At 40.2% G+C, this 19,829-nt stretch overlaps 1 protein-coding gene across 10 annotated transcripts in view; it reads right to left on the reverse strand.

Moving 5' to 3' along the window:
* Stxbp5 (syntaxin binding protein 5) overlaps positions 1–19,829 on the reverse strand; it is a 152,786-nt gene that overhangs the window by 66,115 nt on the left and 66,842 nt on the right. For all 10 annotated transcript variants that reach the window (NM_178346.2, NM_030843.3, NM_178345.2 and 7 more), the window contains 3 exon segments: positions 7,270–7,348; positions 16,488–16,611; positions 18,427–18,510. In NM_178346.2, the coding sequence (NP_848036.1) occupies positions 7,270–7,348; positions 16,488–16,611; positions 18,427–18,510 (287 nt within the window).

Below are 19,829 nucleotides of genomic sequence, written 5' to 3' on the forward strand. Positions count from 1 at the left end.
CTATGTTCATAGCAGCCTTTTTTATAATAGCCAGAAGCTGGAAAGAATCCAGATGTCCTTCAACAGAGGAATGGATACAGAAAATGTGGTACATTTATATAATGGAGTACTACTCAGCTATCAAAAACAATGACTTCATGAAATTCATAGGCAAATGGATGGAACTAGAAAATATCATCCTGAGTGAGGTAACCCAATCACAGAAAAAAACACATGGTATGCACTCACTGATAAGTGGATATTAGACCAAACGTTCGAATTACCCAAGATACAATCCACAGACCACATGAAGCTCAAGAAGAACGACCAATGTGTAGATGCTTCAGTCCTTCTTAAAAGGGGGAACAAAAATATTCATAGGAGGAGATATAGAGACAAAGTTTGGAGCAGAGACTGAAGGAAAGGCCATTCAGAGTCTGCCCCACCTGGGGATCCAGCCCATATATATACAGCCACCAAACCTAGACAATATTGATAAAGCCAATAAGTGCATGCTGACAGGAGTCTGATAATAGCTGTCTCCTGAGAGGTACACCCAGAGTATGTCAAATACAGAGGTGAATTTAGCATCAAACTATTGACCTGAGAACAGGGTCCCCATTGGAGGAGTTAGAGAAAGGATTGAAGGAGTTGAAGGGACTTGCAATCCCATAAGAACAACAATACCAACCAACCAGAGCTCCCAGGGATTAAACCAGTATCCCAAAAGTACACATGAACAGACCCATGGCTCCAGCTGCATATGTAGCAGAGGATGGCCTTGTTGGGCACTGATGGGAGGAGAAGCCCTTGGTCCTGCCAAGGCTGAACCCCCCAGTGTAGGGGAATGTCAGGGCAGGGAAGCAGGAATGGGGAGTGGTTGTGAAGGGGGAACACCCTTATGTAAGAAGGGGGAGGGCAATGGAATAGGGGGCTTATGGACAGGAAACTGGGAAAGGGAATAACATTTAAATGTAAATAAAAATATCCAATTAAGAAGAAAAGAATAAAAAAGAAGAAGAAGAATGCTAGTACACTCTCTGTGAATGGCCTTGGATGTCAACTAGACCATCACTTAAGAGGATATCTGAGTTAGGGAGTTGTCCAGGCAAGTTTTCCAATTTGACTGGATTTAGTTAAGAAGCACATCACTGTGTGCACATGCTTCCTTCATTTTATGACCTCTCCATACAGCTTGAGGACAGCTTTAGCTGTGACCCCTTAAGAACCCTTTCCTACTGAAAGAACCACAAAGCTACACCTCACCTACGTGATTCACCCAGTGTAGGTCTATGGTAACCTCTATTTTCTGATTCCAATATGTTTGAGTGTTTGTGCGTTGGGGAATAAACAAGTGTTCTCACATCCATTCTACCCATGCAGGTGACGTACTGGGGAACCAGTCTTAAGAAGGCAGAGAGATGTGCTGGCTGCAAGAGCAAGGTCAAGCCACTAACATGATGACAGATGAAACAGACAGCCAGGATTAAGGGAAGATGGCTGTTCTGAACTCACTTCCATGCAGGAAAACATTCGTTAAAAAGTAAAAATATTGAGTATTGAAAAGATCCTAAGTAGGGAGACAGCTTTGTTTGAGGAAACAAGGTGCCACAACATCACTTGAGGTGTTCATGGTAATGGGATACATGGCTCTGGATCCAAAATCCAGGCTGTGCTCCCTGCTAGGGTCTATGGTGTTAGCCATAACCTTTCCAACCACAATTTCTTGAGTTGGGTTTATATAATATGTGGAAAGTTCTACAGTTTATTTGCCTAATCCTATTTTGGAACAGTTGAATCAGTACTTCTCCTGCCTCTAAAGCTTGCCTTGACCCATCCACTCTCACGAGGAGTCTTTCTTGCATGTCCTTAAGAAGTTCCCCCACATCCTGACTCTGAGTAACTGCCAGTGTTTCTTCATCTTCCCCCAGTATTCTCTGTTACTCTAGACCCTAGCTAGGCCACTAACATATACAGAAATGTGAAACAGTTATGTGAAAGACATCTTAAATACTACTAAAGGATAACACTAAGTAACTCCCACGCTCTCCTCCTTCCCTGCCTGGGGCATGATCCTTGGGCTCAATCACCAGAGCAAAGAAGGCACAAGGAACGGAAGACTCAAGAGAGACTCCTATGAAAGTCCGGACCAAAACTCACACTACAGCTAAAGAAAGTCAAATAAGTAAGAGTCAAGCAGTGAGTGGCTCTGCCTTAAAAAATAAGAAGACACACATAAATAGTAGTGAGCATACAGCAGAGCTACTTGCTGTGGAAGTAAGAGCTTTGTGGAAATGTAAGTTGCAGGTTGATAGTTAGCCCTCCTAGCGGAGTATGGGCCATAATTAGCACCTATGATGTTCATTAATCAGACATGAAACTCTACACTGTCAATTTCATGTCATTATCTACATTACTAACTAGTGTTACTCATCTTGTACATCATCAACACCTGCTTTCAAATGGAAAGCACAGTCCCATTCCATAGAGAACACAGCGGTCTCTACTGCAAATAGAGCCTAACCAGCCTAACCTGGGTGGTCTGGTGGAAATAGATGATCTTATATCGTCCATCAAAAAGTTATGCTTACTTTATTTTGTTGAATATATGATAATAGTAAATAGACTTGTGACTAAACATGTTTGGACAAGTGACCCTGGAAGGTGTCACACCCCATTCTTCATTTTTGAAATGATGTTTACTCTGTATTAATATACAGTTAATACTTAAGCTTTGTACTAAAGAGATTTTCTGAGTGCCAGTAAAGACTCCAGATATAGATTCTTGAACAACGTTGGAACCGTTAAGACTCTGTAGATTGAAAGAGCAATGTGTTTTACACAGAGATGAATGGAGGTAGAAGGTCGTGCTTTTCAGAGTTGCCACTGTGGTCCGCTCTTCTCAAGCCAACGGGGGAAAACCTATGTCTGCTGATCTAGGTTGTCCACTTGACAGCATGCAAACTGCAGCTGTGGCTGTAGGGTGTCTGCAGTGAGGCTCAACTGTTGAGTTACCTCCCCTGGCCTGTGGGGCACGGGGGCGGGGTGCTGTTCCTTAGGTGCTAGCCCTGGAGTGAATACAAGTGAGAGATGTGCAGAGTACGTTCACCTCTCGTTCAACATAACCACACAGTGTGCTCTGGCTCATGCAGCCAGAGTTCTCCCTTTCCTAGTCAGGTCCCTGAATGACGACATGCATACACTCTTAAATGGGAATCATAAGTCCCTCTTCTCTGAAGCTGTTTCTATCAGACATTCTGTCACAGTGAGACGGAGACAACAGAATGCATACCATTGTTTGTTTGGTTTGGTTTCATTTGCGATATCTATCACCCAAAACCTCCTCAGTGTTTCAGAAAGAGCGTTCTTTCAGTCCTTTGGATCCACTCTATGACTTTTCCAAATCTTCATTTTTAGACTCTGTAGTTTCAACATCCCTCTCTATGCTCCAGTATTTGTGTCAAGAGAGACCTTACATAATTTAAAATAAAAACAAGAAATCAGGTCTCTTAATCTTGGGAAACATGTCTGACTTATATCTACTTTGAATTCAGTGAATACATGTCCTAAGCCTGGATTTTATATTTTCCCATATTTTACTTAATCCCTTTCTTTTCAAATGTGTAATATTATGCTAGAAAGTAACATTGTGACACACTACAGACACACTTCATGCTTCCTGTTCCCTTTATCCTCCCTTTTGACTTCTTCCCTCTCCTTGCTCATTCTATGTTAACTTCCTATAGAAGTTTAAATTTAGATTCTACTTATAAGAGAAAATGTGAAATATATGTCTGAACTGGGTTATTTTGACTCCCATAAAAATCTCCAGATTCATCCATTCTCCTGACATTGTCCTAAGTTCATCCTTCACACTGAATATAATTCCATTGTGTATTTTCTCCTCTGTTGATAAACCTTTAGGCAAGTTCCATAATTTAGCTATTGTGAACAAAAGCAACCTATATGGGTGTGCAAGTCTGTTAAACATTTGTTTTTTGGATTGATTTTATTACTTGACAACTTCACACACACACACACACACACACAACCACACACACACATACACAACCACACACGCACATACACAGACACACACAGACTCACACACACACAACCATACATACAACCACACATACACATACACACAGAGATACACACAGACACACACTCACATATACAGACACACACACACAGACACACACACACAAACCCCCCCACAACCACACATACACAGACACACATACAGACACACACTCACATACATATACACACAGACACGCACATACACACACAACCACACAGACACACACAGACACACACTCACACACATACTCACAGACAGACACACACACAGACACACACAGTCACACACACATACACATACTCACAGACAGACACACACACAGTCACACACACATACACACATACACATACAGACACACATACTCACACACAGACACACACAGACACACACACACACACACTATTATGAATAACCCACTGTCCATTCTTTCTTAATTCCCTCTCACTGTACAAATCCATTTCCCAGATTCAGGACTTGTTTTCATTCTGTGGCTCAATTCATTAAACCATCTGTGCGAGCACTATGGCACCTGATGGGGTCACTAGTTTGTGCACAACTGAAGGCAATGACTTACCTCCCTGTATCTATCAGTCAGATGCAATTCAGTGATGATGTGGAACCCCGCCTTCTGCCTGCTTCCTTCCTCCATCCCTCTTGTCTATTGACCAATATACTCGTAGGCAGATCCAACCACCTCAGGCACCTACAGCTGCTGTGCACTCATGACTGCAGTGCCTATGTCTTACCAGAAGACAGGTTTTACTGTGTATCTGTGACTGGCCAGAAACTCAGCATGTTCAAGAGGCTGGCCTCAAATTTGCAGTGATCAGTGATTTTTCTATCTCTGTTGCCCAAACAGGATTACAAGTTGTGCCTGACTTATTCTTTGGATATATATCCCAAAGTGGTATATAACTGAATATTTGATATTGATTTCAAGTTTATATTTCAGTTATGCCCATTAGGCATAAAGGGTCCACTTTCCTATATCCCTTTGTCAGCATCTGCCGTTCTATGTATCTTGAAAATAGCCAGGGTGTAGGGTGGGTAGGGCTTTAAAGTGAGACAGCTGCTTTCATGCCTCATGCTTGCATCAAGTTTAATACTTAAACAGATACATGCAAACATTAAATATAACTGCATGTATAAGTCCTAGAACAGAAAACTGAATCTCCCGAGAACATATTTCTGAAGAATCTAAAGAAGAAAGGAGAAGGGTCCTCACTCCTAGGATGACTTTTAAGCAAAGAGAAGAAAACATTCAAGTCCCCTGAGTGGATGCTAACAATTCTTCTCTAAAATCTCACGATTTGCCTATAGGAAATGAAGCAGCAGCTGGGCAGGGGCTAGTTTAAGTATTTCGATCTACTCAAAGAAGAAAGCCTTGACTCAAAGGAAAATAAGCTCTTGTTTAATACATTGAATGTTTTATCCCAGGTAGGAGACAGTAAAGGATGAACCTACCGGTCACATCGAATAGTTCACACAGAAGTCTACCAAAGAGCAGTGCACGGCTTTAAAATTTCCACTTCAAGTCTGACAGGCCATCAGTGCTGGCTGTGTAGGGAGACTGCAGCAGTAGCTCTGTCCAGAGAGAGGCAGCAGGCGTCCACACTGAGGACAGAGGTCTGGGCTTGCCCCTTTGTTTGCAGTGTTTAAAGACCTCACTCCATTGTGCCATAAGCACAGATTTTTTTTTTCCTGGTTTGCTTCCTGTTTTATCTTCTGCTGCTGTTGTTTTTGCTCTTTTTCTTTTTCCCGTATTTTGATTCTTTTGTGATAGAGTAAATGTGACAAATTGGTGCCTGAGGCTTTTGTAATGCAAAAAGGTTTCTTACCCACTCGCATCGCAGTTTATTATGTGCCGGGTAATGTGTAACTTTCCTGCATACACGAGCAACTCAGTAAAGTCATCACATCCCCTCTACATGTGTATAAAGATGACAGCCTCTAAGCCCAAAGCAACCAATAATTCTGTGTCAAAGATCATATAGTGAGGGCTTCCAAGGCCAACAGAGCGGATGTTGTCAATGAAATGATTAACAGTTTCTGAATTGATCCTATGTCTTCATGTGAGATCTCACAGGAAGACTAGGAATGAAGAAGAAATAATAAGAATCATCTTTTTCTTTCTTTTAAAAAAAAGTCCATGGCCTTTTCTTAAAAGAGGTCCGAGCAAAGCTGAGTCAGATGACAGGTTAAAAAGGGATAGAGGTCTGCAGCCCCAGCACCCATGTTTACAAACTCCAATATGGAAATGTGCCAACAGCATCACCATTTCCTGCAGAGAAAGTCAAGCTGCTCTCAGGCTTTGGCTTTACAGCAGTCTCTGAGTCAATGGCTGGCTGGGCTGAGGGCAGGTCTCGGGTGGACTGAGGACAGGTCTCAGATAGCCTGCTGTTGGCTCAGCTCCCTCCATTTGAGGACCACTCAACTACCCTATATAGAGCCCCACTCTTTAGAAACTTTGGGTAAAGATAACTAGAATGGAAAGAAAAATGCCTTTGCAAATTAAAATGAAGCACAATTTTCAAAGAAATACTTTAAAAGTTTTTCTAAACATACATATTAGATTTTTATATTCAATACAGCATTTCATACATAAGACATTTTCTTTTTTTTTTTTTTTTTTAAGGTTCTTTTTTTCGGAGCTGGGGACCGAACCCAGGGCCTTGCGCTTCCTAGGTAAGCGCTCTACCACTGAGCTAAATCCCCAGCCCCAAGACATTTTCTTATACCTATTTCATATCAGTGTTATCAGACTATCAGTGTTGGGGTACCCTGACAACCTTGTTTACCTAGTAAGCTGTATTCATTTCTGTGACTGTCAAATACTCTTGTGAAATTTGATTTCTGAATAGATGACTCTTAGCTAGCAAACACAGGATGGAGAATATTTTAACTATTTCCCCTGACCACTTTTTCACACTTTTCTCACTAGCAAATATACATTACCATTTCCATGGACCAACAGAATATATCATGTCTGGTATGAAAAATAATTCACTTTCTAACATGTAGAAATAAACTGCTAAAGGCAGAAGACCCATGGGTAATCTACCCTATGTATTTTATTAAATGATGAAAGCATAACACTTCCGACCAGGCTACACTATTCCACGGTAGGGCTTCCAAGTTAACTCTGTGGCTTCCAGAGCTCCCGGCCCTGTCCTGCACACGGAGCACAGGACAAGCAGTCTTACCCCGATCTTGTTGTCTTGAACTCCACCTTGAGGATAGGCTTGCACGGCTCGGGTTTCTTCCCATCCTTTAACTGTTTTCCTAAAACATAGTTTCCTGCATTAAATTCTACATTACTCTAAGTTCTTCCAGTGATAATTCATAAACAGAAAATTAAATATAATGAAACCTACAACATAACTTGTTTTCATATATGCATGATCATTAAGATGAAAATAAAATATAATGAAACCCACCAAGTAATGTTTTAAAACAATTTTTAAAATTAAGTAAAAAATAAGATATTTTATAGTGGTGACATTAAATTACTGTGAGAAATACTATCAAAAAAGCAAATAAATTGAATAGCCTAATATTTATGTGATTAAATCCTTGTGAGGTAAAATGGTGGTCTTCCCGAATGTTAACTGTACCTACAGATAAGCAAAACAGGATTTCAGTCTGCCTAGTGAATAAACTTCTTAAAATAGCACACTTTGAGAAAAAGACACATTTTCTCCCAACTACCAAGGGCTACAAAGTTGTTAATAAATTCATTGACATTTCTTCTAGAAGAAATCCCCATGTATCTACTATGATCAAATGATTATAAGCAAAACAATTGCTATAAGTACTTTCATTATTTAAAAACATTCTTATTTGTTATCTAATTTTAGAGGCCCATGACAGAAACAAAAGTTCAAGAAAACGCAGACATCTATCGTTCATTTTTACAAACAGCCGATTGATTATTGCAGCATTGTTGCACTTCTTCTGGCGAATCACAGAAACTGGAAATGGTGTCAAGGACCCTCATACACACATACCGCACACACTATGTCCTTCACAGTATGAAGGCCAAAGACCTTAACCACGTTCTCTACTCCAGGCTTGCTCCTTCCTTTTGCTTATTGTTCAGCAATGTGTGTGCGTGTGTGCGTGCGTGTGTACGTGTGTGTGTGTTTAAATATTTCTCCTTTCACACTCTTGCTGGTATTGGTTGTCCAGTGATATTTAATGAACAAGTCCTGACTATTTTGGGGGGATAAGTTCTGAGGTAAAGGACATTTGGATACACGGCTTTCCAGAAAGTCTGTGACCTTATGCATTTCCATTGGCAGTCTAAAGGCTAATACACCAGAGAGACATACAACTAATACATACTTACTATCAGGGCATTAAAGAATATGAAACAAAATTGAATCACAGAAGGTAAAGCCAGACATGGCAATAATAACAGTTAAGGGCTTTAATACCTCAGTTTCTAGAGGACAGACATTCCTATGGCTAAGGGAACTGAAAACCAACAAGAAAACTGAAGCTTCTAACCTCAATTAGACCCACAGACGTCTACAAAGCACACCACTGAACAAAACAATGTACATTCCTAAGCACATCTGTCTTCAAAGCAGACCTCATTAGGCCATAAAAGAAATCTTAATAGTATTTAAAAGGATAAATTCAAGCAAGATAATGTCTCCAACTAAAAGAGTTAGAAACCAATAGCAAGAAAATATGGAGATACCAAAGATATGCAAACATTAAAACATTAATGTATTACTAAGTAACCAGAATTAAAGAAATTCAGATGATTCTTTGAGGTGAAACAAGAAAACTGACCTTCACCCAGACTGAGAGAAGAGAAAAGACCAAACCACAGAGTCAGAGGCAGAATTATAAAACGAGGGAGCTGGACTGACAGCCCGGTGGTTAGGAAGATGTGTTGTTACAGAGGGTCGCAACTAAGTTCCCAGCACTCGTACACTGTACAGTCACTCCAGCCCTAGGATACCCTCCCTGACCTCTGTCTGCACTTAAGCACACACACACACACACACACACACACACACACACACACACACACACGATTAAAAATAAAAAATATAAAAGTCCTAGGAAATTAAGTACTGAAACTGAATCAAGAAAAAACAGTCAATCTAAACAGACCCTCGAACAAATACAGGGATTAAAACTGAAACGGAGAACCTGGGCCTAGCATTTAGCTCAGTGGCAGAGCACTTATCTTGCACATTATGTTTTACATTCAAACCCCAGGACCTTTAGCAATAAATAAGGCTCAAATGGCTTCTCTGTTCACTTAGGAACCATAGTCTTTCTGGAAAAGTTACACAATATTTATTAAACTGTTCAGCTTTTAGGTATTGCAACTGCATTTCTGAACTTCCTCTAGGCTGACAAAGCTAACACTAATCTTGAGAATGTACAGGACAGAACCACAGCAGCATGGCAGGCACACAAAGAGGTCGGAAGGGGGTGTCAGTTCCTCTGGACTAAAGCCAGGTGGTCGTGAGCTTCCGGACTTGGGTGCTGGGAACTAAACTGGGTCCTGAGAGTGCTGCGCTCTGCACTACGTGGGCTTTCCAGCTTCGCATAACTCGAAACATCTTCTGAGCTTTTCTGAAACTAGGTTTGCATATTTTCTATTGAAACCAGCTAAGGACAAGATTCATGTCTTTTTCTCTCAATCGTCTTTTGAAACTGCTTCAATTGTGTTTTATCATTCAGTCTTACACCCTTTTATTCATTTGTAAGTGATGTTTTTCTCCATGCACAAATCGTTTTTCATATACTTTCTGATTTTTTCCCAACTTGAGTGCTCTAACTGATGTCACCAGCTCAAGCAAACGATCTACATCGAATTCTAAGGTAACCAACTCCTAAATCCAGCACAAAAGGCCCTCGCCCTGACTTCATGAAGTGTCTATAAATTAAAGAGCACGCCATAACTAACCAGGTTTAGCTTACTTAAATTAAAAACACAGGCAAGTTCTTTAAACTGTCTGGAAACTGATTGCCTTGACAAACCACTAAAAATATCTGATTACTTAATGAAACCCAATTTAATAATAAATCACAACAACCACGTTCCCCATCTTCTTTCTTTCTTGTCTTTTAGAATATTATGTTTTCTTAACTTCTTTGGTCACCCAGCTACAATGAGTTGGTCTAAGACCCACTGCCACTTATTCCAGAATTTCATCATGCATATCCATTTTCCCTACCAATACTGAAACCATATTTAATTACCCTTAATACAACTGCTCATTAACTAGCAGCCTGTCAGGTCATCCTGATGTATTACCAAAAAAGCCATGTTTTTAAGATGTCAATGTTATGTGTGCTACTGAAAAGTCATTTACTAAGTCTTGGAATGAGGTTCAAACTTTTTCGTATATGCTACTGTGTACTCTGCATCATCCGTGGCTCCACTTTCACTGCCTGCTGAGCGTGGGCCCTCTCTCTGTGCTGGATGCTGTGGTTGCTAATGATGCCCTGCTTTTGATGCCTTCGTACCTTTATGCATTCTCACGAAAATAATCTTACTCGGTTCTTTTCTGCTTCCTAACAACCCTCTCCTTCAAGATTATGCTCAGATGTCCTGAATTTATGAATGGTTTTTACCTGTCTTCGGTCCAGTCCAAAACATAGCACGTACATCTGCCTTTATCAACAAATATTAAAATGTTTTCACTTATCACTTTATAAGGCATTTTAGGCATTGAACTGTGAGCTCATCAAGGCTAATGAATTCCTAGTATTTCACCTCTGAAAGACTGAATGTCCTCAACCAATTTGTGTTGAATAGAAAAGAATCTGACAAAAATTAGTCTATAACTGTTAATTTTGCTAATTAGAATGAACTGAAACAGTTGCTATGTTGCACATACGTCGTCAGTCTAGAGCAATGGCCAATATGGTGACTACAGGTTGCACATTTATTGGCTATTGGGCACCTGAAATGTGGTCAGTTCAAGTTCAGATGTATTGCGAATGCAAAACACATATCAGGCTTTAAAATTTTGGAATATCCCAATTTTGTACGTTTGGTTACATGACATATTTTTGCACACAGAGAAGAATGAAAGGTATGTCAGTTTCATATGTGTGGTCATGTGGTAAAATTGCAGTTTTACATATTTAGGGTTAGATAAAATGTATTACTGTATTGATCTTGCTTAAATTATTTTACTGATTTTAATACTACTGTTAGTAAATTTTAAGTTACCTAGGCAGCTCAAATTATATTCTGATTAGAAAGTGATTTTCTAAAAGCTTACTTGGCAAGTGGAAAAACACACTGTCAATGTTGACATTAAATTAAAATGGCTGGGAGAATCTGCCATGTTACTTAGTATGGAAATCAAGCTCATATAAAGCAGGAGGCTAGGAATGTCAGTAACTGGACTTGGCCTCTTAGCTAAGACAAGAAATACAACATGATGTATTGTTCAAAGTCCAAACTCCCCTAAGCCCCAGGCACTGACAGGTACCACTGACTTGATAATTCCAGGAGAATCCTGAGTTTCAGTTTGAGCTCAGAAGCCAGATGTGACGGCTGCAGCTGGGAACGTAGCACACGACTATCCTTGGGAGCTGGCATACAGGATCATAAAGTCCATCCATGCACTCACGTGCCTGGGTTTTTGAGTCTTTGAACTTAAATAACACTCTTTATTGGGGCATGTTCTGGAGTCTGCTAAATCCTTTCAAATACAAAAATTGAGGAAACTCTATAAACAATGGGTATGGTTTCACTTTGAGGAAACTCTATAAACAGTGAGCATGACTTCACTTTTAGGCTTATTGTAAACTGTATGCAGATAAACAGAACCTTCTGTATGTTTCATTCTTAACACATAATACTGGTTTTCGTGTATGTGAACCTCGATTTTAGTTTTTTTTTTTTTTTTTTTTGGTTTTTTTTTTTTTTTTTTTTTTTTTTTTTTCCGGAGCTGGGGACCGAACCCAGGGCCTTGCGCTTCCTAGGTAAGCGCTCTACCACTGAGCTAAATCCCCAGCCCTCGATTTTAGTTCTAATTCACTGACCCTTCACAGGATAGAAACTCCCCTTTGTGTGCTATGGGTAAACTGCTGACTGCACAGATGAGAATGCTCTAGAAGCTTAAAGCACCTAGAAAATTACAACATCACTTCCTACTGAGGACATCTATTGACTGTGACTGTCTGGCATCTCCATTTCCTCGGGGAATCAACTGATTCTGGTGAAGCTGACAATTACAAAAGTCCTTTCCAACAGTACATCACCCCAGCCCAGGGCTACGATGCAGCCTGTGTGGGGCCCTGACCCAAGCAATCACTTAAGCACGATGATGGCTTCAGAATAAGAACAGCCATGGCAGGACTGTCAAAAATTCTTTTCTGTCACAGCAGAAAATCAAACCAAAAAGGAGCAGCAGAGCTTAGGTTAGTAATTATCTTCTTCAGAGGTGCGTGCGTGCGTGCGTGCGTGAGTGTGTGTGTGTATTTATGTTTTTATCTGTATGCATAAATGCATGCATATATGTGTGCATATAAAAGAAGACTCAAGTTGATGTCAGATGTCCTTCTTTAATGGCTCTGCACTTTTTATATTAAAGCAGGGCCTCCTACTTAACTTGGAGCCTAAAGATTTCTGCTAATTTAGGTAGCCATGTTGCTCAAGGCACCCCTGTCTCTGCCTTGGGATGCTCAGATTAGAGTTGGCTGTCATTAGGAACCTGGTCTTTTATAAGGATTTTAGAGACCAGAACTTTGGTTCTCACACTTGCAGAGCAAATAAATGCTTTACCCACTTAGCTACGTTTCCAAAGTCTGTCATGTATCTCAGAGCTGGAAAAAGAGTGAAGGTTTTCTGGTTCCCATAGAAACGGTTTGATATTCATAAGGACCATGATAAAGAGAGACACTACTTTAGTTTGCTTTAGGTGATCAAAAAGCATCTGCTGTATCACACCAGGAAGAAAATTTCCACTTTAACTCAGCAAGATGCAAACTTTTTAAACTCTGCTATACTTCATAATCCCAAACAAACCAACAGGCAAGCATGGAAAACAGAAATGTATTTTGTGAGAACGTTTATCTATCTCACTGAGTAAGTACTATTCTCGTCTCTATTTAGTAGATCACATACAGACACACAGCCCATCATAATGTCCAGATAATCATATAGCCACATACATATATGATTATGACCATATAATAGAGCCAATAAACATGTGTTGAATAAATAAACACAATTCTCAGTGCAGCATGAGGAAACTGGATTAAGTTTTGTCATTTGTAGTGATAGAGAATAACAAGATTCAGAAATGCTAGCTGGCTTTCCTACTTTAAAATCCCACATTAGGCTAATGTTTTACTGTGTCTTCTGAACACATCTTTCAAGAAAGGATGAAGCTCAGGATGGAAACACAGCTCAGTAGGCAGAGTGTCTACCTGTCTGATAAGCACAACAGCAGAGCGCCTGCCTAACATGCATGACTTGGGTTCCATTCTCAGCAACACAAGAAGGAAGCACAATTAGACATGGCCACACAAGTACCATGCTAATGTATGTTTATACTATGCAGGGGGACACCAGCACCTAATCAGAACTCACCAAAGCTAATAATGCACAAAATTTAAAAATAAAGTACGTTTGAAACAACTTAGCCATCATTAGGCTAAAAATTAAAAGCAAGAAGTTTTAAGTATGAAAAGGGGAAGAACTAAATTTTCTTCTATTAGAATGGCTGACACTCTGGAAATTATGTACCACAAATATACTACATATAGAATCACATTTGTGCACTGTGATGTACTGAGGTCAGCTGAGTTAGCAGGAGAACTCAGCTGGTGACAGAAATGCAGTGTGGGTAGGCTACCACCACCAGTGGCAGGCTAAGCACCTAGTGGAAGACATCATAAAACTCAGGGAGTGAATTCACTTCCTGTACAACTTAGTTATATGTAAAATATTTTATAGAAATAAAGTTAAACATGCAATAAAAGTAGTACCATCTACATTTGACAGCTGTTCTGTGTAAGGAAAGCTGTTCCACTTCCTTACGCGGGCCACAAGAAAATAATGCGTTTTTATTTATATTGTTTGAAAAAGTGTAAACCAAATGTTCTTTTCCTTACTGGGTTAACAGTAGGTTCAGCTAGGGACTCTTTTCTGCCAAGAGACTATAAATACTATATAAAGTTATCTATATTGTTTCCTCAGGTTTGCTCTGAAAAAACTGCATTTGTTGTACAAAACGTCAAGGTTAAATAGAAAACTCTTCATTTGGCAACATTATGGCTCCAACCCATCCAAGAAACATCAACAGAAGCAAAGCCTAGAGACTAAAAGCCTCGGAAAGAACAGCATGCGTTACCCAAGCCTGTCAAATGTTTGTAAGTACAGCATAAACTACAATGGACTGGGCTCTTAATTTTAAAGTGGGAAAGACTAGCGTCATAGTAGAGACACAGCTAGCACATAGGTTCTTAGCCAAATGGTCGTGCGTGAGTACTACCAGTATGGGGAAATGCAGAATAAAGCCCACCAGAGAAGGCAAAATAAAGCATATGGGATGCCTGGGGACTGGAATGGCGAACAGTGCAACCTGTATCTAATCGTGAAGAAACACTGTCTGCAAATAAGTAACCCGTACTTCTCATAAATTACCAGGTATTAAAGTTAAGAATAGGGCCAAGAACTGCCCAGCTTAAAGCACTGGAGGGCTGCTATTACATCCAAATCTAATTCATTTTGCTGTTGGGATTAGGATATGTACTTGTAACTAACACAGCAAACAACAGAACCCTAAAGATGCCTGGGTATCGTGCCTTGAACTTCTCTTCAAAGAGTAAAAATGTAACAGCACTCTTGTACTCTCCCTCCCTCTTTCCTTCTGCATTTTCAGGTGCCAGGCATCAAACTCAGAGCCTCATGCTAATTAGAGCTTCACAACACCTGGGAATCCAGCTGTTGACATGGGAGGAGGCAGGGAGGCCAAGGTTATCCCCAGATACACAAAGACTCTGAGGAGAAGCTGGGCTACATTATATCAGGAAAAATCCCAGCAGACAGACACCAATATGAGACAACTGCACCAGCTGAGCTGTCTGGTGAGTGACGTACAGGGGAGTTTCTGGTAGTGAAAGCTTTGGGAGAGCATTCTCTTCCCAGCAGTGTTACAGCTCTTGTGACAGATGCTCTCAGAAGAAGTACTTCTCACACACCTTTACTCTTTCTGCATAATATCTTACACAGTTCTGGGGTGGGTTGGGCCTGACAGCAGGTGCTTCGTATTGGCTTGGCCTGAGTGACTCATCTACATGAGGAGGGGTTTGGAGGCATTGCCCCTGCATCACTGACCACCACAATTCTCTCTATGGGGGGCTCTGGGGTATGTGACAGCGGCCTGGTGCCAGGAGCAGGTGAAGCTCCTACTGGCCCTTCAGGGTCCCCAGGGCTTCAACCCTTAGCTCAACCTTACCAGGCTTCCTCTCAGGGTCCAATCCCCCGGTATATAATTATGGAACAGATCCTCACTCTGATTTCTCTAAACTTGATATGAAGGTTCTCTTAGGTGTGAAGTAGAAAATGCACATGAATAAATAGAGATGTGGATTACAAAACAAATAGAAGCCATTTTCAGTCTGCTTATGATAATTTCTTATAGTGTTTGAAAATACCACTTGTGTAGAAAAGAGACATTGTAGTCTGAGTCTGCTATCTATAGAAAGATTAGCTTGCAAAGTAGCTTCTGGCTGGTGTGTGAGAATTTAACTTCCATGGTAGCTCTCACTGTGTCCTCACGGATACATGCCTCCCCTCCCCGGGTCTACATTGTTGAACAAGCAATATAATTCATGCTGAACCTGTTTTCCATCCCAGAGTCCTAGAGTCCTAACACAGACTGTCTACATGAATGGCCCCTACAGTCACTACAAAGATGGCGGACTTCGGACTCCTCAGCTCAGGGAGCTTCTTTGTTAGGCAGTGCTCATGCAAACAGTAACAGCTCATTGTTAGAGCAGTAAAGGTGCGTGGTTCATGAAAACTTTGAAAACTTTGCTCGGCTTCACCCATGTGCCTTCCCCTCTCGAGGTCTGCCTCACATTCTTTCCATGGACAAGCACTGCAGGAAGACGGCTCTGCACCTGTTGAGTCCCGTGGGTCTTCCTAGTGAGTCAACCCAGTCCAGATGACCCCGGGCACTCAGGCACCATGCTTCAGTGAATTACCGCTAGTGAGACCCCCATGTTATTTTAAGATGGTAAAAGTTTATGTTACAATTCACAGCACGATCTGCCTTTTGGACAAATAAGAAATGATACTCAGAAGATGCTATAATATTCATTCCATGAAACTATCACATTATCCTTCACCCATTAAAACAGAACCCAAAAAGCATCTGCAGTCCATTACAATTTGGGTGGTCTTTAAAAACAGAGAAACTCTTACCGTGAGGAGTGATGGTCTGTACAGGTTTAGTAGGGGACCTCACATTCCATATGGTCAATGTACCATCAGAATGACTGCAAATAAACTGTTTTCCTTCATGATGCCAAGCCACAGAGTGAATAGCCTACAGAAGGGTAAAAAACTATTATCAAACCACTAACGAGTAGATTGGTAATGATTCGGGCTTCCGAGCTAGACAATATATTACCTACATTCTCAAAATGACTTAGTTCTTTTATAATACAAATAAGACATTTCCCATTGAAATTGTTTAATCCCTCCTTCTCATTGTATTTCTTAATTTGCATTAGGAAGCTATGATAATAATATATGCACTATTTATTGACAAGTTCAGAAAACACATTTTCTCAGAGTTTACCAGAATATGCCCTACCAATACACAAACTACCAAATTACTACAAACAATGCCTGATTGAAGAAGTTAGTCACTTGAGAGACTAGAAATTGTTTTAATGATCTGAAAAACCTATCCTAAAATTCACAACACATATTTAGGATTAAGATCAATGACAGGATGAACATCAGAGCATCTTTCCAATACCTCAGAATAATTACGGAGGTGAGCTGGAATCTGGGAGATCACCCTCTTTTTCTTTGACTTATTTTGTCTTGTGTACACTAGTCTTTTGCCTGAGTGTGTGTGTGAACCATGTGTGTTCCTAGTATACACAGATAGAGGCCAGAAGACACTGGATCCTCTATAAATGGGAGTTACAGACAGTTGTCAGGTACAATGTGGATGCTGGTAATCAAACCTGCATCTTCTGGAAAGCATCCATTGTTCCAAGACATTTTAGTCCCTTATGGAGACCCTTACCTACTGTGCCATCTCTTTAGAACCACGAGCAGATTTTATAATTTTGATTAAAATATTTTACTTCTAATCCACTATCCAGAAAGTATTTTATGTGTTCACTGGTTGTTTGTTTGTTTGTTGGTTGATTTTTTTGCTCTAGATTATGAATTTTCTCTATAAAATCCTCTTTTTAGAAAATCAATTCCTGTGGTTTGCTTTGAATTTCTTATTATCAAGTCATGCTGATGCACTTTTCAGTCCTAATGGCTAAGGGGCTTTTAAAGGTGCCCTGCTGAACTGCTGGAATTGCACAGCACAGCAAGAAGGCATTCAGCTGAAACACACGAAGGTCTGCTACACATACACACTCAACAGTGTCAATTAATTCAATTGCTTATTGGGATTCTTTGTGTGCTTATAAAATTACAAAGTATTGTAATACAGGTTGAATAAAAACATTTACATGCTGGTGAGCAGAAACCACAAAGGGCAACATTTAATACAACATTTCTGATTCAAAGAGTGTCTATCAAAACTTTAAGTAGAATACTAATATAAACTAAAATATACTTAAATCACTCTAAAACTTAAAAAGCTGTATCTTTATATTTACTGTAAGTGAATTATGCCTAGGAAATGTGATCAGTGATGAGAAGCCAAAGCAAAGCTATGTAACGTATTTTTAACAAGTAAGAGGAAACACAGCCATCGTCTTGGGATGTGACTGGTGTGTAGCGTGACCTGAATCTAGTCAAGGGGCAATATTAGAGAGATCAGGCTTCCCTGAAGCTGCCAGACTGGGTTGTAGAAGGAGCGTGTGAGGATCTCTGCAGCTTTGCCACGTGTGAGGTGATGACGTCACTTCCCAGAGAGAACTCCATGACTCAGAGAGTTCACTGGTGAAAGAGAGCAGCAACACACTGTGTGTTCTGACTCTTCAGAGACACCCGAAGGTGATGTGAGTGTATTGTGGAGGGAAGAAAGTCTCGGTTTCAGTGGAATTAGAAAACCTTCTGTAACTAACCTAAAATCCAATCTAAGCTGAAACTGAAAATTCAATTCTTAGAGAAGAGCTACAACAATGGCGATATTTTAATGAGCATAATCGCAGCTGGTACCTACCTCGTCGTAAGTGTATCTGTAGTCAGCCTTCTTTGACTTAAGGTCCCATAAGACTACTGTTCCAGATTCAAAGCCAATCAGAAGCTAGAGAAAGGAAAGGCCAGTTACTGAGGAATTATTTACCGACTCAGCAAAATACTTATTTGCGGACAATAAAGCTTATCATTGTTCATATCCTTCAGCATGAAACTTTAGTATCATTAAACACCTGTACAGGGAGTTACTAATCACACACACGACAAATGAGAACGCAGCAGGACAGATTTACATGCGTTTGGTAGTTAGTGACGCAAAGTACAACAGATAATGAAGAGAGAAAGCACACTTTTGAAGTCATGAGTCTACATCCTAATGCATGTCTTAAAATTTTAAAAATTCACATGTGCATGTGATTGAGCTATTACATACATTCCATTACATATAGATCACCAGGAACTTCATTCCAAGTACATACTGATTAATTTCAAATAAACACCCCATATTACTTCATGAAATTCAATCTCACCATTCTAATAACCATACCTCTTCCCAACATTAAACCTGAAAGTATGTTCAAGACCATGTACTCCCTCTGGAGCCTGCTGGCTCTCTCTACTGTGTGTCCTCATCACCAGAGTTAACCAGTTCTCAGTCAGAGACGAGGCAGTCATCATGAATGCTAGTCAACAAGAAAAACCATCCAGTAACTTTAAGATGATGTTTTTCATCTTTCTAACTTATTATCCCTATTATCTAGTACCAACCTCCTGGAAAAGTGTACAAAGACTTCTGTTCTGACCCATTTCACATTATAGTTGTAAGACCAACTGAAATCCAAACCTGATAGAGAAATGTATGCCTTTACTTAAAATTTGTCAGCTGAGACACTCTTTTCATGATTAAATCCAAACTCAATTATACAACTATAAAATTTATTACTGTCTGACTGCTACTTTCTACTCCAAAATCTCCCCTCATACCTCTCCTGCCCAGCTCACTCCATTTGTTGATTTTGGAGTTTGTTTCTGCATTCATGTTCATGTCTGAGGGATGCCATTTAAATGGAATCCTCTGATTCATCCCACATATCCTTCAGGCGTGGTCTTAGCAACTGCTTCTTCTGAAGACTTGCTCAAAGTACCAAATGTTAAGTCAATGTCCGTCTGGTGTGCTCCAGTGACAATCCACCCTCTTCCAGGCTGAAGGATTACTTTATAACAGCATTTTCTTTATTCGTGTTCTCTTGCAGACTATAATACTGGTTCGCTGGGTAAGGACTAACACTACCTTGTTCACTATTAGACCATAACATATGTCATGGAACGTGACAAACTGCTCATCTGCTGCCCCACAACCCTGCTCCAGAGTGATGGTTAACATTATTACTGTGACAGGATTTAGAATCACCAAAGGGACATGCCTCT

Source organism: Rattus norvegicus, chromosome 1 (genome assembly GCF_021556685.1).
Source record: "Rattus norvegicus strain SHRSP/BbbUtx chromosome 1, alternate assembly SHRSP_T2T, whole genome shotgun sequence".
NCBI lineage: Eukaryota > Metazoa > Chordata > Mammalia > Rodentia > Muridae > Rattus > Rattus norvegicus.